General features: G+C 30.0%; 4 protein-coding genes across 4 annotated transcripts; 2 read left to right on the top strand and 2 right to left on the bottom strand.

The window, feature by feature from the left end:
• The first annotated feature begins 4,483 nt into the window (after positions 1-4,483).
• Positions 4,484-6,927, top strand: LOC127252438 (3-oxo-Delta(4,5)-steroid 5-beta-reductase). Its single transcript, XM_051276608.1, has 3 exons — positions 4,484-4,660; positions 4,903-6,042; positions 6,515-6,927. The coding sequence occupies exons 1-2, from the start codon at positions 4,622-4,624 to the stop codon at positions 6,034-6,036; spliced, it is 1,173 nt and encodes a 390-aa protein (XP_051132565.1). The 5' UTR covers positions 4,484-4,621; the 3' UTR covers positions 6,037-6,042; positions 6,515-6,927.
• A 248-nt stretch (positions 6,928-7,175) lies between these two features.
• On the bottom strand, positions 7,176-10,826 carry LOC127252444 (probable protein phosphatase 2C 63). Its single transcript, XM_051276620.1, has 4 exons — positions 10,376-10,826; positions 9,565-9,935; positions 8,783-9,019; positions 7,176-8,688 (listed from the first exon to the last, which is right to left on the bottom strand). Exons 1-4 carry the CDS (start codon positions 10,620-10,622, stop codon positions 8,413-8,415), a joined length of 1,131 nt encoding a protein of 376 aa, XP_051132577.1. The 5' UTR covers positions 10,623-10,826; the 3' UTR covers positions 7,176-8,412.
• Positions 10,827-13,068: 2,242 nt separating this feature from the next.
• Positions 13,069-15,875, bottom strand: LOC127256120 (probable E3 ubiquitin-protein ligase RHY1A). Its single transcript, XM_051281963.1, has 4 exons — positions 15,752-15,875; positions 15,384-15,658; positions 14,141-14,331; positions 13,069-13,802 (listed from the first exon to the last, which is right to left on the bottom strand). Exons 2-4 carry the CDS (start codon positions 15,615-15,617, stop codon positions 13,436-13,438), a joined length of 792 nt encoding a protein of 263 aa, XP_051137920.1. The 5' UTR covers positions 15,618-15,658; positions 15,752-15,875; the 3' UTR covers positions 13,069-13,435.
• A 3,936-nt stretch (positions 15,876-19,811) lies between these two features.
• LOC127254544 (probable prolyl 4-hydroxylase 9) lies at positions 19,812-22,644 on the top strand. Its single transcript, XM_051279702.1, has 8 exons — positions 19,812-20,175; positions 20,276-20,392; positions 20,541-20,698; positions 21,287-21,389; positions 21,856-21,951; positions 22,022-22,087; positions 22,174-22,293; positions 22,407-22,644. The coding sequence occupies exons 1-8, from the start codon at positions 20,056-20,058 to the stop codon at positions 22,485-22,487; spliced, it is 861 nt and encodes a 286-aa protein (XP_051135659.1). The 5' UTR covers positions 19,812-20,055; the 3' UTR covers positions 22,488-22,644.
• The last annotated feature ends 578 nt before the right edge of the window (positions 22,645-23,222 follow it).

Below are 23,222 nucleotides of genomic sequence, written 5' to 3'. Positions count from 1 at the left end.
CCTTTTATCTTTTAATTTGCATTTGTTAGAACAACAACAAACATTCTCAAGCCTCCATCTACATTAATCTCCCTCACTCATTTGTTCTTGTCCAGTTCATCAATTTTTTTATTTTTTATTTTTTGACCGACTGCAACATTATTTATATAGAGGTGATAAATCGTTTTACCTTTAGGGATGAATCACCAACATTAGAACACTAATAAAAAAAAAAATTTATCTTGCAGAAAAAGAACCAATCGATCAATTACTTTTCTATCATCTTCTTGATTTGTATTCAATTCAATTGTTATTGTTATATACTTTCTTCGTCCGGCTCTGAAGATCCTATTTATTTTTTGCATGTTAATATTTAAATATTAATTATTATATCAAAACGTTTTACAAATTAAGAAAAAATTGCAAAAATACTTCTATTGATGTCTTATAATACTAATAAAAGAACATTTGTGCAAAAGATTATACAAATATAAGAATTTTTTAATGTTAAGTACAGTGATGCAAAAAGGTAAATATGATCCTTAGAGGCGGACGGAATGAGTATTTGCAATATATTAATACTACCAATTTCAGAACTATCTCAAATTCAAAGTATCTTATTTGAGTCCATAGTTAAATAAATGAGTATTTGTTTGTGTGTTTTATTTATTTATTTATTTTTTACTATGTGATAAATAATGAAATAATTGTTATAGCCTAAATTTATTTTATACATAAATTATTTATATTTGATAAAATATCACTAGAAAACATAGATTATAAATAATGAAATACTCCTTCCGAGTCAAACTTATTAATTTGATTTTTTGCACAAACTTAGGTATATTAATATTTTACGAATATATAGTATAATAGAATAGTAGAATTATTTTACCCTTACATTAATTAATAGAATTAAAAAAACGAAAATAGCAAAATAAATATATTTGACTCAGACGAAAAGAGTAATTGTTTTCCTTAAATTCAAGAAATTTCGATTGTTCCACAAATTATTATTATTATTATTATTATTATTATTATTATTATTATTATTATTCAGCTCATTATGGAGTTGGTAGGAGGGGTGCATTCTTATGTCTCTTTTTTTCCTTTTAAATCAAGCAATCAATTAATCCACTAAATTAATTACTTTAATTATAACTAATTATTTATTTATTTATTTATTTATTATTTATTTATTCTAACTTTTTGACACATGCAAATTCATAATGCATGTGTCCCATTTAGTGTCGGATAAATGTGTCTAATTTGGCTGATAGTAATAAAGGTTCACCATCCTACTTCTTCCTTAGAAACATTACATTGATTTTCATTTTAATTGTTAATACTAATCGGGAGAATTAAATTTTGAAAAAAAAAATAAATTAAAATAATGATAATTTAATATAAAAAACTAATAACATTAAGTAGAAATATTATATTTAAAAATAAAAATATATCCAAAATATAGATATCTACTTAATTAATTACTATCTGAAATTCATGTCATTGCACTTATTGTATGAAAATTCATTTGACATCATAACTTTATCAATTTTTAAGTATCACAACTTAAGATTTTGTTTGAGACTATACATAAATTTTACTATTTTGTATTTTTTGTTTTCTTGATTTGGTACTACAAAAGGTTTGTTCTTTTAGTATTTTAAATTAAAGTAAAAATTATTTATTTTATACGGTTTTTAATAAAAATATAATATTTTCTTTCAAATATTACGCCAAAATACTATTTAAACAAAAAATTCTAATCTAACATGTTATTTCAAATTAATTTCAAACTACAGTCAAATAAATCCAAAATATTCAACTTGTTTCATGTAAAATTTTCCTTTAAATCACTGTAAAATAATGAAATTTTTACATCCATTTTGTGTAACTCAAGATTGTGTAATTAAGGGCGGATTCATGCTTCATTTAGTTAATTTATTTTCGTTAAATATATTAAATTGCAATTTGTTTTTCATTCATCCAATTAGATTTTTAATTAAAATACACTCTAATTTTCATAAATTATAAAATTAAAATACTATTTAAATAAAAAATTAAATTAATGGGGTGAATCAAGTTGTGTTTTGTCCATACTTTAATTTAATACAGATATTTCACACCATAAATAAAATACGAAACGAAACTGTGGGGTATTATACATTTTATTATGTTTGTTTTTATCTCTTTCATCCAACCATAAGTTTTCCTTGGTTATCTTTGAAATTAATTTTTTATAATAAAATGTAATATTGTTAGATAAAATAATATATTTTTACTAATAATTATAAAATTAAATTGTAAAAATAAAAATAAAAAATAAAGTGAAAACATCCCATATCCAAGGCTCCAAATTTTTTTAACTCTTTTAGGGGATTATGTTTTTTAAAAATGTAAATGCATATATAAATCAAAATTTATAATTATATGTATAATATTAAAAATATATTAAAATTTGTTTGAGTTCATTTAAATTTGATTTTTTTTTATTTAAATTTAAATTTTAATATGATATTTTATTTTTAAAAACAATTTATTTATATTGAATACATAATAAAAAAATTTAAAATATAATTAAATAAACAATTTTTAAAAAAATCTTATTTTTTATATTAACCATATATATAAAGAGTTGAATTGTGAACCTTTTTTTTTTTTTTTTTTTCTTGGGGCCCAATAAAACTCAGCACTGCCCATGTATACAAAGTAAACGAACCCATGACCCAAAATATTGCCCGTTTGGACCGGACAACAAATAAAGTTAACTAATGGGTTGGATATTGTGATATGGGTTTGGATAATTGGGTAGGGTCATGGGCATATGGATATGGGCTCATTCCTTTGGGCTTCATCACGTTTGAGTTTAATATAAACTTTAGTTTAAAAGAATACAAAACTTAAAAGTATGTTTCTTTGGGTTTGATTTAAAACTATTTGATTTAAATGATTTTAAAATAATATTTGATAAAATATTTTGTCAAAAAAAAATAAAATTAAAACAGTAAAATATGAGATATTTGTGTTAATAATGAGTCAAGTTAAATATATTAATTTAGAAACTCGTTACATTGTATTTATAATTTTAGATATTGTTATTATGAAATACACTAAATTGTAAAAGTATAATATTTGTATATTTTATTGACTTTTTTTGTGTTTTTTTAACTTTTATGATTATGCACATATATATTTATATATTTTACTTTCTTTGTCCGCCTGTAATGGTCACATTTACATTTTATATAATTGTATTTAACATTAAAAATATATTTATATTTATATAATTTTTTATATAAATATTCTTTTATTAGTATTAAAAGACACTGATGAAAAAGTATTTTTGTAATTTTTTTTAAAAAATTTATACTACATTTTGATATAATAATTAATATTTAAATATCAACATGATAAAAAAATAAATAGGACCTTAAAGTTGGACGAATATACTTTATTTTTGTTAATACTATTTTAGAAAAGTATATATATAAATAAAATCGGAGATGAATGCGCGGTATATTATTGACATAATGATTTTTTGTAATTTTTTTTTAAATTAATAAAAATTATTTATAATTTTCTATCTCACATAATCATTATTATTTTTAATTGTCTCACTAAATTAGTTATAATAATTAATAATAAAAACTAAATTAGAATTCTAATGATATTTTATTAAATGATTAATACTCATATTTTAAGGTTTATTTGGTAATAGATTTGGTTAAAATGTTTGGAGGTTTTTATTTTTTCTATTTCAAATTCAAATAATTGTTATTTTAGTCTCCACAATATCTATTAAGAATATACTTTTTCAGTCCAACTAATTTGTCAATTTAATTAGGGTAGTCAGTTTTAGATATTATTTAATTAATAAATAATTTAAAAATATATTTATAAAAATAATTATAAATTAAGATTAAATGAGTATATAGTTTAATTAAAATAAAAATAATACAAATTTTAAAATATAATTAGAATGTATATTATATTATATAAAAATAAATAAATTATGTGGCTTGACAAATTATATAGAATAGAGAAATAATTATTTTTTTAACATATAAAATATCATATTAAAATATTGGTACTTTAACAAAATTGAAATCAAAATCAAACAAATGTTTGATTTGCATTATACTCTCTGTTCCGAAAATTTAGCCTCAATTTTTTCTATTTTTATAAAGAAGTGAAACTAAATTTTTCGGAGGAAAATTATATATTTTTTGAATTTGTATAATAATTTAATGTAATAATTTATTAATAAAATAATATTTTTTTAGCATCGGAATTGTATAGTGTAACAAAATATATATATATATATATTAAAACCTTATCCATATATATATATTAATTTTAAAAACATCTTATTGATTAAAAATATGTAGATAATGAGAAGCAATTTTGTCTTTGGTACTTAAAATTGATTACAGTTGTATTAAAATAGAAGTGACTTTCATCGTTATTCTTTTTTTTGTTAATGGCCTGCGACCGACTAATCTCTATTTATTGTTTATTATTTATTATTTATTATGCTTTCTCTTCTCTCTCCAATCAATCATCACTTCTTCTTCACTTTGGCTTACTAATCTAATCTAATCTGCAATCGATAGGATCGGATCCGATCGGAATCCCCAAAATGAGCTGGTGGTGGGCTGGAGCAATCGGCGCTGCCAAGGTTTGTATCCTCCTCTTTCACAATCGACGTTCATTTCCACGTTTCGATTCGATTTCGGCTGTTTTTTTTTTTTTTTTTTTTTTTTTTTTTATATCTATCTTGCTTAATTTGAATAAGAAATTTTAGATAGCAATTCGTAGCCCTAATTTCTGAATTTCCATGGTTTTTGGTAATTGTCTGTGCAACTCGAAGCGATTTGTTCGTGAATTTTTCCTAATTCGATTCCCAATGGTTCAATTCAGAAAAAATTCGACGAGGATGCAGCGCCCCCAAAGCACCAAAGCGTAGCCCTAATCGTCGGCGTGACCGGCATCGTCGGAAACAGCCTGGCGGAGATCCTGCCGCTCTCCGACACCCCCGGCGGCCCCTGGAAGGTCTACGGCGTGGCGCGCCGCCCCCGCCCGTCGTGGAACGAGGACAACCCGATCAATTACATCTGCTGCGACATTTCCGACGCCGACGACGCCAGCGCCAAGCTCGAACCCCTCACAGACATCACCCACGTCTTCTACACCGCCTGGGCCAACCGATCCACCGAGGCGGAGAACTGCGAAATCAATGGCAGAATGCTGAGGAACGTCCTCAACGCAGTGATCCCCAATTGCCCTGATTTGAAGCACATCTGTCTGCAAACCGGTCGTAAGCATTACCTCGGCCCCTGGGAAGCCATAGGCAAAGTCGAGACCCCGGATCCTCCATTCACAGAGGACATGCCACGATTAAACCACATCAATTTCTACTACACGCAGGAGGACATTCTGCTGGAAGAAGTCTCAAAGAAGGAAGGCCTAACATGGTCTGTCCACCGGCCGAGTCAAATCTTCGGCTTCTCCCCATACAGCATGATGAACATGGTGGGATCCTTATGCGTCTACGCCGCCATTTGCAAGCACGAAGGGACAGTGATGAAGTTCCCGGGATGCAGGGCAGCATGGGAGGAGTTTTCAGATTGCTCGGACGCGGATTTAGTGGCGGAGCATCAGATATGGACGGCGGTGGATCCTTATGCAAAGAATGAGGCGTTCAATGTGACGAACGGGGACGCCTTCAAATGGAAGCTGTTCTGGAAGGTGTTGGCGGAGCAGTTTGGGGTGGCGTACGAGGGGTATGAGGAGGGGAAGGAGGAGGTGAGGCTGGAGGAGATGATGAAGGGGAAGGCGGCGGTGTGGGAGGAGATAGTGAGGGAGAATGGTTTGGCGGCGACGAGGTACGAGGATGTGGCGAACTGGTGGTATGTGGATGCAGTGCTGAAGAATGTTGTGGGGTTGGACACGATGAACAAGAGCAAGGAGCATGGCTTTCTGGGGTTTAGGAATTCGAAGAACTCGTTTGTTTCTTGGATCGACAAGTTGAAGGCTTACAAGATTGTGCCATAGGTACAGGTATGTTATTATGATTATGAATTCTCTATCTCTTTTCTTTGATTTGATTTGTTTTCTTGAATCTTTGTGTGTGTTGTGCTGTTTGTATTTTGTGTTTTTGGAGTCTTGTTCATCTTCGTCTTCCTTGTTCTCATGCTCTGTTGCAAATGATAATAATAATATAATGAATTACTAGGCAATGAGATTTTTATTAGTTATTTTAAAATTTTCTTCTTTTCAAAAGTATTTAATCAAACTATTCCTCTGTCAGGTAAACGTGGTGTTTTTTTTTTTGTCAACTACGGAAAATAAATATTTTATTTAAAAAAATGAAAAAAAAAATAATTAAAAGTATTTTTGAAAAATGAATTAATAATTAAATATTGTTGAATTGAAGATAATAGTTAAATATTAAAATTATGATTTTATCAAAATTAGTAATGAATTAAACACTCTTGTGTTTGGTTTCTATATTTTTTTTCTTATATTGTAGAAATTTGCAATGTCGGTACATTCCTCCGGAGGACCTAGAGATGTCTCATAATTTCAGGATCACAAGTCCATTCCGACACAGGTCATTTCCTTTCGGACCTCTTGTGTTTGGTTTTTGATTTGTGACTTGTGTTTTCTTGTTAAAATAATTGATTGTAATATTTTATATTTAGTGATCGCTGCCGTGTTTGTTTCCCCTCAAAAGCACATATTGAATATCTAGAGAATACCAATATTTAGTGAACATAGCATTGGGATTTTAAAATAAGAGTTATTTATTTTATCTGTAAGCATGTCATATAAAGTATACATTGTATTCTATATAAATATATATGATGCTATGTAGAAATATATTTGATGCTTTATGAAAGATGTTATGTTTGTTGCTCTATACAATATATGTAATGTTCGATACTTGTGTTGTTAGTTTCTCATATAACATCAATTCAAGAGCTCATAGAAGAACACTAATCAAGAATTCAAAAAATAAAAAAAAATTAATTGGTGCTATCTAACCAATTAAATGGTACTTTCTAAAGATTTGAACAATGATATACAAAATTTGTAATGCTATTATTTTTATATTATATGGATATTTTTGTCTTGTTACTATAATCTAATAAAATACTAATATTCAATAATATTAAAAAATTTACGTACAAATAATATGGATATTTTTGTCTTGTTACTATAATCTAATAAAATACTAATATTCAATAATATTAAAAAATTTACGTACAAATAAAAAAGTTATTCTCTTTGTGACCTGACAGAGGGAGTATATATGCATTTCTTTTCTCTTGTATTTTTAAAAATAAAAAATTATCTTATAATTTTTTTAGTTATTAATAAAATATTATTCTTTTACATTTATTATGATAAAATAAAAATATACATTAAGTCATGTCGGAGATAATATATATATATATATATATATTGAATAATAGGTGGTCAAGTCTAGAGGAAGGTGGTACTACAAAAACTATCAATTAGGTTGAATAGCTGTCAAACCATTTTGAATAATAGGCAGGTACCTACTAAAGTTTTTAAATATTTTTATCTGGATTTTAATTTTGTAAATAGGTAAATATATATATATATATATATTAGCATGCTATTGTAAAAGTCATGTTATGTTTACTTATGAGAGACCACTTAAAAAAAATAAAAGTACATGTATACCCACTTAACATTATTTATCAAAATACTTAGTTATATTATTATTTGAAATTTTACAATCAAAAGAAAGTAACAAAGGGCATGGTTATTTATAGGGTTTTGGTTGGTAAAATTGTAAACAGAAATAATTATTTGATATAATATAAATATTTATTAATATAATATTTTAAATGTAAAGAATTTATTTCGTGTTTCTTTTTATCTCACGTACATTATTAGATGGTTTCAAACCCCATGAAGAAACTCTTCAAAACCCATCTCACTTGTCAATGATTTGAAACAAAATTTGATTATTAGAACAGAATTGTCTCGGTAATTAGCAAAGTATAAAGTCCACATTTACTTTAATATATTGGTATAAATTACAAAATACTACAGTACATGTCAGAAAGCAAATAAGAATCAGACACCAAAAACTACAACAAAACCACCAAATGAATAGTAATTTTTAATAAAATTGTGTAAGAAATCGATCTGATCTGATTCAAAGAACAGCATATGATGGTGTGTGTTAAGACCCTAATCTTCAAAAACCAACTGTTAGTTTCTTTCTTTCTATGGGAAAAATCAAAACAAAAGTTTCAGACAACCTATAATAATATATATATATATATATTCATTCATAACACACACCCGCCCACCCACACAATTCTTTCTAGTTTCTAGATTCTAATCTCTACTTTGTACCATCATCAAGTAAATTATCTACTCAGTCATCAGTCAATATGCAACTCTTGGTCGGGAAATCCCGTCGCCTAAATCCTCGACGACTTGGTCAGAATGAAACGAAAATATGTCGAGAGGGGCAGCAGTGCAGCCAATAGTACCTTGTTTGGTCGAGACTTTTTGATGATCAAGGTAGATGACGATGACACTGATGTCGTCGTGGAAATGTCGTCTGATTCCCCTCTCGATCTTCCTAATATCTTTGTATCGCACTTCTCGCTTCTTAGCAGCTTCTTGCATTGCTGCCGCTACTAATCTCTTCGCTATTCCCTGCAAAAAAAAAAAAACAAAAACTTCACCTTGTTTAGTAACAACCCTTTCCTAGTATCTACAGATTATATTTAGGACAGTGTAAGGAGCTTACAGCTCTCGGGTATTTGGATACTATCTGCACTGCTGTGTCGTCGCTGAGGTGTTCCCAGAGACCATCCGAGGCAAAAATCAGAAACAAGTCTTGAGGTCTGAGCTTTCTCCTTACAATGGAGGGTTCGGCAGTCAATAGTGGTCGCTTCATCGGGACGTAGTTCCCGAATTGTTGGAATATGGGATCTCTGTGAAACTCGGGTTTCTTCAAATAAAGGTCGCCGATTGATCTAGACACCTGGAAAGAGGGATACTGTTTAGTGCTTTTCTTCGCATAAGAAATATGGCTATGGAGGATGTACAGAATCTTTATCTCACTCGGCTGCAACCACTCATACATAAAGAAAAAGAGAACAAATCCTAAAAGCATAAACAAGATTCATCTGATTATTATATTATAGCCCGGGATCGGAGCAATTCTATTTCTGTTAGGATCTAAACTCCACTTCTTTAAAAGATGTTCACGTTGTAAGGGACGATTTGAAAATAGAATAGGAATAAATTATGCAATCAGCTTATTCAAAAGAAGCACAAGAATCATATATTTTAGAACGATATCCATTCGACAGACGAGTTAAGCTAATGAAAAAAGGTAAACCTCTAAGCAGTCCCTCAGTCAAGAATCACACAGCAAAGCTAATATGATCGATCATCTTTTGCTGTTAAACCAATTTTAGTGAATGGCATTCTCTGAGGGAGAGCTCTTATACCGTAGTAGACGACATGTAAGGAATATTTAAATGAGATTAAAAATGATCAGTAAATATGATTTTCATCGACTACCTGAATAATTCCTTTGATTCTCCAAACTCCACGACAATAAACAACAATTTGAGTATCGTCGGGATGCAGAGCTTTGACCTCCCTCCTCACATTCTCACATGAAACATTATGATCTGTGGACAACCTTTCAGCCACCAAATTTTTTTCTCCATCAAAGCCTCTCCTACCAAGAACAGCCCTCGAATCCCCCAAATTCGCAACGTACAATTCTCCATTTGAAATTGCACCTACAAGGCAACATGATCCCACCGAAGCGATTTGAGGCTTCAGTGCCAATGATCTCTTCACTAAACGAGTGAATTCCTCTTCTGTGGCATTGAATGCCTTCTTTATCACATCAGATGACAATCCTCCATGCTCAGAAGAAAATTCTGTGAAAATTACCACACAAAACTTCAAAAGGATTTCAGGAAATGTGCATCTCATTATGCTTCTGTGAATTAAATCCATGACCATGAATTGGCTCGAGCACACACTCAAAATAGCTTAGCACAAAACATATAAAAATGGAGCAACAAAAGGAAGTGAGAAGGATGGAGTTCAACAGACACTTGTACATGGATGATCATCAGCAAACAATCTACAAAATATCTTAATAGAGATAGATAGATAGATTGATTGGTAGCTTTTTAAATACACATCTATTATTTGCAAAAAATTAGGAACGAAAATCAAATTAACCTCTCAATTCTCAAGGACCTAGGAACAAACATACCAACAAAAAGTCTCAATTGAAGAAAATTAATAGAAGTTCAGAAAATAACCGCACAGAGGAAGAAAGCAAAGCTTGAAGGAGATGATAGGAAATTACTGTGAAGATAAGGAAACAGGTGGCGATTAACAAAACGAGATGCCTCCGGTCCGCCATGGCCGTCGTACACGCCGACGTATGTGGCGGACGGCGACGTGTAAACCTGACTCTGATCCTCCAAATTCGAATTCGCCTGCACAACCGCAATTGAAAAGTCTCCTGACGCGTGGGGCTTCAAATCCATGTGCCATAGCAATCCGTCGCCGCTCCGCCGCCCCAAGCACCGACTACACCATGATCGCAGCATCTTTCCTTACCGCCGCCGCCGCTGCCGCCGCCGTATACAATAATCAGTTCTTCACCGCGAATCCGGTAGAATCCCTAGGTGACGACCTTCACAATCTCCGATGGAATCAAATAAGGAGAAAAGTTGGAATTTGACGAGGTTTTATGGAATTGATACAGAGAGAGGAGACTGTGTGTGTGGAAATGGAAAATCTTGGGAAAGAAACAAAGCGCGTTAAATAAAGTGGTGGAAGAAACGGAAGAAAAAAACAGAAATTTTTTAAAAAGAACAACCAAACACGGCACAATTACTTTCCCCACGCGCTTTTCTATTCTCTGCACACCGAAAGATTTATTAATTAATCATTGCTTAGCAAATTAATTTCGAGATTTCATCATCATTAGCAATTAATGCGACGTGGGTATTTTCGTAATTTACTGTTTTGGATTATAAATTTGAATTTTGTAATGGATAAATATCTTTAATTATTCATGCCATAATTATTAAAGATAATACTCCCTCCGCGCACTTATAATTTTATATTTACTTTTGACGTCGGTGTTTAAGAAATAATAGTATTTTAATTATAGTTATAAGAAATAATAGTATTTTAATTATAGTTAGTAGTTAAAAATAATGTAGACATTTTTGTCTTTACTTTTTGTGTAAAAATAATGATGTGATGTAAAATAAGGATATTTGTGAAAAAAAGTAAGGTATTTAATGAAATGTTAACTTTGTAATTGGACGTCCCAAAATAAAAATATGTAAACATTGTAAGTGGACGGATGAAGTATATGGTAAAATATAAATTGAGTTTGATTACTAAATTTATACTTCATCCGTCCCATAACAAAATATCAATTTTTCCATTTTAGTCCGTCTCATAACAAAGTATCAATTTCCTTTTTTAGTAACGGTACTATCTACTTAATATTACAAATACCTTTACAACTTACAATATATTACACAAATGTCATTACCTTTATATCACACGTACTAACAAGATTATTTTAGTTATTTCTACTTTATTCATACTATATTCCAATATAATACTAATATTTTTAAAATTACGTGCAAAAACCAAAATAGATATTTTTTTTTGGGACGGAGGGAGTAATTGTCTTGGCTCAGAATAGGTTTATAAGTTGTTACGCACGAAAGTATATTTTAATTTAAATATAAAAAATAAGAATAATGATTATTCATAATAATTAATATATATATATATATATTAATTAAATCAATAACAAATAAGCACACATTGATAATCACTTTATATATATATATTGTCCAATGTTTTGAAAATGTCAATTGTATATAATCTGTTAGTGGTGCGTTTGGTAGAAATCTTATAGAAAAATAAAATAAAACGAAATAGATAGAAAGGTTTATTAAAGTAGTATGGTAGGAACATATATAATACCCTCAGAAATGAGCACATTTTATAACGACTGGAAATTATTATTATTATTATTATTATTATTATTATTATTATTATTATTATGAGTTACGAATTCAAACTTTGTTGATTTTTTTGTCTATTTAGTCAAATCAATTATACAAAACTTGTTTAATGTGTTTACCAAACGAACTCGTATGATTTACTAATTATTAGCCATTTTATTCTTCTTTTAGATTGGTACATCAAATATATTTGTATGTCTTAGACTCTTAGGGGGAGTCATGTGAGTTAAAATAAAAAAATAAAAAATAAAAAGAATATACCCCCTCTATTACTGGTAAATAAAAATTATATATTAAATGATTTGATTTTTATTTTTTATTTTTTATTTTTTTTGTAATTTAACAATGTTTGATAAAAATGACAATAATCTAATTGAATCCTATGAATTTGTGTCCTTAGATACTCGATAAAGCAATTGGTATATTTGAGTGTGGGTTTACGAATTGTGAGCCGGAAAAATATTGATTGCATAATTCACATTTGTGTTTTATTATAAAGGTATAACATATCTATAAAATATTTATATATTATTCCCTCTATTCCGACTATCATGTCCCTTATAATATAAATACTATAATTTAAGAGATGTATAATTAATAAACTGTATCCGTAAAAATAATTATAAATTAAGATTACCTAACTAGTTAATCTAATTAAAATTACAAAAATTATAAATTTAAAATATATAGAATAAAATTAAGGTGTACAAGTAAAACAGACCAAAATGAAAAAATACACGTGATAAATGAGACAAAAAGAGTATTTATTACGTAAAAATTATCTTTGTATTATATTAAAATAAACACAAAACATTATCTCCATCAATACTGATGTTGTTTGTAAATATGCATTTAATTATGTAAATATTATTTTTTAAACAAAATAAAATAAAAACTTGATAGCCTTTTCATTTATACAGTTTGTAAAAATAAAGACAAACCATAACTTTTAAATTTTGTGAAATAAAAACTGATCAAAAGCGTATATTTACCTTAGATAAATTAAAAGACATATAAATAATGAACTGATTGTTGAAAGGCATGTTGAAGTTAACAATACAACACAGAGAACACAAACACAACAGAAATGAATGCCACTAAAAAAGGCTATTCTTTCTACACAACTCACACACACACATATAAATCTATATCTATCTATCTCTATATATATATATATATATATATAGCACCACAACAACTCTGATGTTTCATCTCTTCACACCAGAAACGACGACACGACGATGATGACGGCGTCGTCTATTTACACATTTCTACCTCTATTCTCTACTAAATATTCTCACAACATCGTCCGACTCAAAACAGATGCGAAAAAAAGTTAAGTGTGAATACCTTGGGTGTGGATTCTACTAACCAGTACTAACATCAATACTCCTTCGACAATAAGGACAATCTCCACAAGTCTGTAGCCATGGATACAAGCAACATAAATGGTACCTATGTCGACATGGGAGACGTACCAGTTCATCTCCTGGTGAGAAACTCTCCAGGCATATGCTGCACTCGCTTATCTCCCTTACGCTCGCCAATCCCGCTGCATCTTTCTCTTCCGCCGGGCAGAATAGTTCGACCTGTAAAGAGCTAATTGCCTCTTGAGAAAGGCCCGGAGGCCTCCTCTTCCATTGTCGCCCAATCAAATTGGTGTCTCTAAAGTCATCCTCCATTATTATGTCAATATTGTGAACATTATTAACAGATATATGCCTGTCGCTCCGCCTGCAATTATGATGTCTATAAAGTTAAATTGAAAAATAAAACAGCTGCACTGAACAATGCGACACAATTAAAGAAGGCTGATTAAGTGGGGTTTTTGCAGGTTGTCTGTAAAATTATTACCACAAGTGCCGGTGTAAAATTATAGTAGAGAAAGGTAAGAGAAAACCAGATGGTATGGTAAAAGGGGGTACTTTCTCATGTCAAAGAAGCAACTGGTTAAGTGAATTTTTGCAGGTTGATTGTAATCGGGAATGAAACTCGCAGTTATTCTACATTTTTACTAATCATGGATGCCGTAAGTAAATACTATCCGGTGGGTTAGGTGGTAGAAAACTTACCTGGTGGCAGAAAGTGTGGTGCCTCTCAACCTCTCCAAAAGCCTTTCCCTGGCAAGTAGTACAGCTCCTGGAAGACGATCATTCCTGTTGTTTCTTAGGTTACCTTGTGGATTAGTATCTCTTCCTGAATGACTACTATTTCCTGAAGAAAATGGATGAATTCCTCCTTCAGGCCGAGTGGATTCTCGTTCCTGTACATGTCGATTAAAATTAAAGATGAGACCACCTAAAAGTGAATGGCTACTTCTGTACTATTAACTATGCAAATGAACGAAAATAGTTTGAGCGTGTCCTAGCAAATAAAGCATATGAATGGCTCTGGGTAGAAAAGTGAAAATTGAATCCGAAAAACTCACAGAGATACTAATGAGCCCACAGCTACGAAAGAAACTTCATTCCAACCAATGTTTCAACAATTCAGTCAATGTACGTAGTAATTGGGAAACATACTATGGCCTGTTTTGTTAGGAAATATTTTGTGGTCAAATAACTAAATCCTTCCAGTTCATTAAGTTTTATTGGATGAAATCACACAAATGATTCATCTATATATACTTTGAATTTCTTCAGAAGACGCGTCAAGAAAACAGCAACAGCTGTAGCCAAATCAGTACCCAGGGAATCAAAAAATATATACGATAAGGCAATGAACTAAAGATGGGATGTGAACTTCAGAAAACCAAAATCATCAAAGCAATTAAACAGGGAAGAAGCTTTAATGGAGACGATAAACAATCAGATCAATGTAACAGGAAGCAAAACATTTAGACAAACAAGACAGTCGGTCACCTAGTACCTGTTAATAAACAATTAAACCATACAAAAATCTACTTCAAAGGTAATAAATGAAATGGCAATTACTCAACAGCTCTATCCTAAGCCCCAACCCGTAGTGCCTATACTGATGCATAGATAAATCTTAACAGCTTCAATTTTGGAATCAAAGTGACATATATCTGAGAGGCATTTGTTCTTGTCAACTAAATTTGGAAGCTACAGACCTTAGAACATGAATGAACGGCGTTTGCACATGCATTAGAAAGCCTGACAATGTCGAAAACTAAGGATAATAGAACGCACAGCTCCTGTAATGTGTAATAATTTACATATGGTCTGTGAATTGCATCCTAGATGCGATTATCAATCCGAAATCAAACTAACTTAAACAAACAACGATAGAATATTATCATACGCAGGAATAATACAGAGAAACTAGTCGGAATCAGACGAGAAGAAAACTAACCTGAGAGGAATTTGAATTGCGACGGGAAACAGAGGCCTGTGGAGCCCGGCGCAGCGGATCGCAAACCCGATCTCGGCGAGTTTGATTGGAACCAGAAGTGTGGTAATGTCGGTGGCGACGACTGCTCCGGTCAACAGATGACGGAGGGTCCGAATCAATTCCGACACCTATCGCATCCGAATTCCGACCGAATCGAAACCTGCGGTTGTAGAATAGCTCTGATGCGCTCGTCATACGGCTACAGCTAACAACAACAACAACAACAGCTGCCGCAGCTGCAGCAATAACAATTGGTCATCGGAGCACCAAATTTTCATAAAATTGCATAATAGAAAAATGGCTTAAGCTTGAATTTCGAAGAAAATCACCTTGGATTGAAGAAAATGTTGGTTGGAAGGTTCTGGGAAGAAGAGGAAAAGCGAGTGCCTGAAGAGAATGCTGAGGCTCCTTTAGGGCAAACGACGCATTTGGTCATAGTTATTTTCCCCAAATATCTTCAGGTATTTTTATAAGTAATGTAATATATATATTATATATCCATATACGTATAGAATGCCAGCAGCAGACAGGATCTTACATTCAATATCAAATTTGCATCCAAACTAATTATTACAAATTAATCTTATCTGTGTGTTTGTTTAATGAAATTTTTCGAATAAATAATTTTACTTTTTTTTTTTTCTTTTATGTGAAATATATGAAATTATATAAATAATATAAAAATAATAAATATATTTAATATATTAATTTTTTTAAAAAAATACTCCCCTCTATCCACACAGTATATATTTACTTTTTGTTTGGTATTTAAGATAACAATATTTTAATTATAGTGACTAGTTTGACCTTGTTTTTGGTATAAAAGTAACGATGTGATGTAAAATAAGAGAGTATTTGTAAATAAAATGAGATATTTAATAAAATATTTACTTTATAATTGGACATTCCAAAATAAAAACACTTATAATTTCTAGCCGGATGAGATTTTAAGAAATCGTGAAAGAATAATTTTTTACCATCATCTAAATAAATTCATTAATATAATATGTAATAATTAAAATTTAATCCTTTTTAATTTCAACTAAACATATTTAATTAATGACTTTAGTGATTTTTGTTTCCATTCAATCCACTTGATTAATTGAGATTTTTGGCTCAACCAATTAAATGTTACTGTTATATAAACAAACAAAATTATCCTACGTTATTAGAATATGAATTATATTATTTTTTTTAAAAGAGAAAAGAAAAAGCATGTCATTTTATTTTAGTATTGGCACTCTCGTTGTCATAATTATTTATTATTATTATTTTTTTTATTATAATAACATGACGTTACCTTTTGTTCTTTATGCATTGTTTTATCCTCCCGTTATGGTAATGGGCGAATTTATTACATTTGATCATCATATATTTAAAAAATTGAGTTAACGATTCTTACATTACATGGTGTGTTTGCGTGGGATTTGAAATTTGAGTTGGGATTTGAATAGTAAAAATTTGAATTGAAATAGTTGTATGACGTGATATAACAGGTATTGATGTGATGTTTTAAATGTAAAATTATTTTTTTAGTATAATATAAAAAATAAAAAAATAAGTGTTTGATTTAATATTTTTGAAGGAAAAAAATGGGATGAATTATATTTAAAATCCAGTCTCTCAAACAAACACATTCATTAGTATTTTTTACTTACCAAAAGAATTACTCAAAACCCGGTGGGAGTTCAGAATTTCTGATTTTTATTTATTTTTTTAATGTGAAAATCTATAATTGCGATATTTTGAATGAAGAATAAACTAACTGAACTTGATTTGGAGGTATCAGAATTTTATTTTATTTTTTCTGTGCTAAGTGGCCTCATTGTTTGATTTTATTTATTTATTTTTAAAAAGATGTTTCAATTAAATTTTTAAAAAAATAAAATTCAATCTTTCTTAATTTTACTTTTTAGTTTTTATTTTTTGAATAAGATTTAGATTATACAAAAAATATATATATATATGTATTAAGACTTTGTTGAATTTTATAAAAAAATGTGATTTATCATCAATTATATCGAAGATTTGCATTTGTTTTCCTCAATTGACTATCAAAGCTTCGGATCATGTGAAGTCGTTGAAATTACGAAGATTTCGAATGTTTTGAAGCACAAGATACAGATGGCTCTTGAGGGGGAGGTCAGCATACCGACGGACTAGCCGAGTATTGAGACAATTTAATGATTTTTTTAAAAATAGAATTTTCTCTTAAAGAGAAATAATATTATTTATTGACTTTTAATAATACAAAAAATAAATATATGCAATATGTAACTAATATTGTTACACTTTACTATTCATCATTATTTTTAAAATATGATTTCAAAATAAGAATATATAGTTATATTTGCCACAATTTATTATTACAAACTTTGAAGAGATAGAAAATGTGAATATGTATCATATAGCTTCAGTTAAGGTATTGATTGGAGATTTATAGCATTGTCCTAATCAGTATATAAAAATACTATAGATAACATATATTAACAGACAATATCAATACGTACTAGAAATTTTATTTTATATATGTATATTTATATCTAATATATCATATATATATATTAATGTGCGTCTAGTATAATGCTGATTATATTTAACTGTTACTGTAACCGCCACCCTATCATATACTTAATTTGATTTCCAATAATTTTTTGCCTATGAAGAAGTGTAGGTTAAAAAATGATTATTTATAATTAATACTCTTTCCGTCCCTTAACAATATATCCATTTTAGTCCGTCCCATAAGAAAGTATCCATTTTTTTAAGTAATTATATTATCTACCTAATATTACAAATATCTTTCTAATTTACAATATATTACACAAATGTCATTACTTTTATATCATACCATACTAATAGGGTTAATTTGGTCTTTTTACCTTTATTTTTATTTTATTCCAATATAATACTAATATTTTTAAAACTCCCGTTAAAAAAGAAAATTGATATATAGATATGAGACGGATAGTACATTAGTGTTATTGATCCTACTAAAAATTCAATAAAATCGGAAAAAGAAGATGCAAACATATTTGGCCCAAGAAATACCATATTTTGATCCTTTTATTAAACTTGACGGAAGTTCATTACTAAACAATATATTTGTACAAAATATTTGATGTGTGTATTGGTGTTTTGAATTATTACTATTTTGGTGATTATTATTATTATTATAATAAAATTATGTATCTAAAATTTCAAATTAAATATACCTTGTATTTCATAATTTGAATGCAAATGAGTTTATTTTCATTAAGTCTTTTTAGTTTAAAATTTTTTAAATTGATTTAAATAAAATATTGATTTGAAATTTTTATTTAAATTTTATCTTAATATATTGTTTTATGGAAAAATGGTATATTTTTACTAAAAATGGACTAAGTGTCCATTTTAACTTCAAATTACAAAAGAACTATTATACATTTTTTCTTAAATTATTATACTTAGTTCGTTCTGTGATGGATGATATATTTTTTTTGTCCGTCTCAATAAGATGATTTCTTTCTTATTTTTAGTAAATTTATAAAATTTTTAGCCTATAAAACCCACTTAAAACTCCTTTGATTTTATCATTTTCTTTAATAAACCAATATTTTTTTTAATCTGTATTTAAACTTTTTATTTTTTATAAAATTAATTATAAATAAATATTGTATATATTTTATTAAAATATAATATTTAAAATACCAACTATACTATTCATACAAAAAATAATAAAATAATACTATCATAATTTATTATTTAATAAACTAGTAATCTAATTTATAAAATAAAATGTCCTTACTAAAGGGGTGATGGACAAATAAAGTATTAAAAGCTTAAAATTATTATCAATGTCTTAGGTTTGAAAATTTAATTTTAAATAATAAAATTTTAGTTTAAATATTTATTCAATAATTAATTATAAAAAATAAATATTTGATTTTTAATATTTTTTAAATTATATATAAAACTAATAAAGATTTGATCCAAAATTTATGAACACAAAGACTAAAAAAATATAAAAGTAATAATTCACACGAATTATTATTTTTATATTATCGATATTATTTTTTTATATTTAATATAAAAAGTATATTTATTAAAAAATATAAAATTAACATACTCAAATGATCGGTTTATGTTTATTTATTTTCTGTTATTTTTCTCAAATTTCTGCAATTTTAATTTTTATTTAAATATTATTTAAATATAATAATTTATACATATATATAAAGCGTTTGAAATTAAAATCAAATTCATATTTATTTATTTTTAAATAATAGCAATAATAAGTAGTAGTATGAAAAATGTTTGGCATGTCTATTTACCTTATTTATTAATACAGTACCAATTATTTCCAGTGTAAGTTGTACCTTTATATATACAGAACAGACATCCTTCTTTAGGCTGTAATTGAGCTGTGAATCCATTCTGTAGAAATTCAAAGTGCCAACCCTCAGCTGCATTTCACCTATAATTCTAGGCTCCCGCCATTGATGGGTTTTGCAAAGCTCTGCCACGAAATTGATTAAATTAGGTTAATGTGATCGGGACTCTGTCTTAATCTCGTGGCCAATCGTCTCCCTGTCCGCTCAGAATCAAGTTTGTATTGAGTATTGACTCATTCTGATTGAATCCCCCACGAGCCATGAAATCCAGAGGAAGGAAACTCCACGGTATCGAGGCAAATCTAAAGCTGCCCGTTGTGTTTTTCTTGTGCTTGTGCTTCTTTCTCGCTGGGCTATTCGGATCTATTATCATATCTAAGGTGATGAATATCTTTCCATGTTTGTTTATGCACCAAAGGGCGCACATTTTGACTCTGGATTTCGGAAGATTTTTCTTTATGCGGTTGACCTTGTTTGCAGGATGTAAATGGCGGAGCTTATCGACATAGACTGATGGAAGAGTCTGAGGATGAAAGCGTCGATCCCATGGTTCATGGTGAAAGTGGAGAATCCTCAATCAGCTCTATACCGTTCCAGGTTCATTTTAAGTTCAATTTCTCATCTACAATATTAGGTTTCTATAAATTGTTTCTATAGATTTCTTTGATAGCAAAGTTGGATTCACATGTATGTTGAAACAGATTAGTTTTCTTGCCCTTGAATAGAGCTATTTGTGCCAGTGCAGGTTTTGAGTTGGAATCCACGAGCTGTTTATTTTCCTAATTTTGCCACAGCTGAACAGTGCCAGACTGTAATTGAAAAGGCTAAGGGTAAACTTAGACCATCCGGACTTGCTTTGAGGAAGGGGGAGAGTGCTGAGACTACCAAGGGTGTTAGGACAAGGTATCTTCTCATACATCCTTTCTTTTCTCATCTGCACATGCTGATGCTTCATGTGTTTACCTTGTAATGTACGATATAATATACCGCCTTTAGTAATGTATATTTGAAAGAAGTATGGAAGCTATGCACTTTAAATGGGCTGTCTTGTTTTTGATCTTGATTTACTTGTAAAGATTGGCTTCGGCATTAATTTGTTGACCGAGATTGGTGTTATGGCCTATTAAAGCTCCTTATAAGAAAACAGATTTCGTGATTTGTTGCTATTTCCTTTTTCATATTTGGTGTATTATTCTAAAGGTGGTTTAAGTATTGTATGGAGAAGTTCATACCACATTGTTCTTGGATTGTTTACCCTATTGCTTTGGTTGCAACAGTTTTTATGCCACTTACTGATAATGATAATTTATTCTACTAGTTTAGGTGCATGAAAGACACAACAGAAATTTTAAACAAATTGTCCTTTGGATCCATTCCTTTAGTTTACCACCCAAAGGGGTCCTGCTTTTGGTCTCTCAGAAGTGCTTGTTGTGGTTCCGGTGGATTATGGTAGCTGTTACTTATTATGCTCGTTTAATTTGTGTTTAATAGTTCAGGCACATTTCTTAGTGCATCAGAAGACAACTCAGGAGTCTTGGAGTCTGTTGAGAGAAAAATTGCAAGAGCAACAATGCTACCAAGAAACCATGGGGAGGCAAGTTCTTTTTATCCATATCTAATTTTGATTTTGAAAATGATTTCATGAAAAAATTTACATGGATTATCTTCAGTGTTGACTGAAAAGTTGTCTTCAAGTGCGGAAATGTCAACATTCACTTGACATTTGCAATGAATAAGCCATTCTTTGTTACTGATAGAACCAATTTGGCCAAAAACACTTGTGCGTTTTAGATCCTATTCTCTACTTGGCTGATTTATAGAGGCCAAGACTAACTATTAAACATAATGAATAGACATTATTATATGTATACATTATTCAATATAGAAATTCAGCAAGCACGCTGCACACCATTGATTCTTCTTACCTTTTTAAACCATATCAACAATTAGGCAGGCATAAATGATGTGTTTGCCTTATAAAGAAAGTTGAAATTGTGGACGTTGTATTACAGGTCATTTCTCAGTTATGATGAGTAATGAGACGTGTCACCATGTTGCAGGCTTTCAATGTTCTGAGGTATGAGATTGGACAAAGATATGTCAGTCACTATGACTCATTCAACCCAGCAGAGTATGGCCCTATGAAGAGTCAACGGGTATAGACACACACATCATATTTTCGCCAGCCAAATCTCACCATAAACTAATTTCATTTCCTCTAAGCAGATTGCATCCTTCTTGCTATACTTATCGGATGTGGACGAAGGCGGAGAAACCATGTTCCCATTTGAGGTACATCACCACACCTGTATTGCTCTTCAGCTACTTTCTACAACAATAAAGCTAATTTGAACAAAGTGCACTTTTCATCGTCACAGAGTGGCGCAAACATGAACAGCGGATACGATTACGAAAGCTGCATAGGTTTGAAGGTGAAACCGCGCCAAGGAGATGGACTTCTGTTCTACTCATTGTTTCCAAATGGGACAATCGATAAGGTACTGTCTGGGAAACCTTATCCACAACCCATTCATTTTGTTATTGAGTAAATTCCTGTTCCAGTCTAGTCTTTTATTTCACATGTTTCGAATGTTGGTATCTAAATTTGCAGACATCCCTGCATGGAAGCTGTCCAGTTATTCAAGGGGAGAAATGGGTTGCTACCAAATGGATCAGAGACAATATCCACTGAATTGTCGATCTTGGAATACCTTACAGGGTCAGTATTTTCACTTTCTTGTTTTAGGTACAAAGGGCAGTTTGATCCAAATTTGTTAGTACATAGAAACTTATTTCTTGTCTTGTTCAAGAAATTAAATATAAAATAATGCAAATTTCATCGTACCCGAGTCTTTTGAAAGCAAATAGCCATTTAACTTATTCGAGATCGAATCTATGTTTGCTGTACTAGTTAAAACACGACATCAATTGATTCAGGGGATCATCTTCAACTTGCACCCCTGTTTCTCCAACCCAAATATCCCCTGGGGATGGAGGGTATATGAATCAAAATGAACAAACTGGATGTTTGATTAGATCATGCAATAGACACTTTCTAAAAGATGCAATTCATTTCATTTCTGGTTAATGTTACTTTAACTATTAGATAATCCACTGGCGCACACAAAAATCTTGATGTGAAAAATTGACTGAAAATAGAGATTATTTGTTGCTTATGTTTGCCAAGAATATATACTTAAACTAGGGCGACTTTGGGGTTAAGGGTGCAACCAATTCATATATGATTGCACCTATTTACAGATGAACACATGTTTTTATTCAAAATATGTTCATAGGAATCTCTGTTTTAGTTTTTGAGGTGTTTATTCGACCAAATTCTGGTTTGATGTTTTTTTTTTTGGCTTAATAAAGTGTGTACACACCTCATAAGTTGTAGTGTTATAGTATTGTAGGATTAGGCCAAAGA

The sequence above is a fragment of the Andrographis paniculata genome, unplaced genomic scaffold (genome assembly GCF_009805555.1).
Source record: "Andrographis paniculata isolate CXL003 unplaced genomic scaffold, ASM980555v1 Contig12END, whole genome shotgun sequence".
NCBI classification, from domain to species: domain Eukaryota; kingdom Viridiplantae; phylum Streptophyta; class Magnoliopsida; order Lamiales; family Acanthaceae; genus Andrographis; species Andrographis paniculata.
This window is presented reverse-complemented; position numbering and strand designations above follow the sequence as displayed.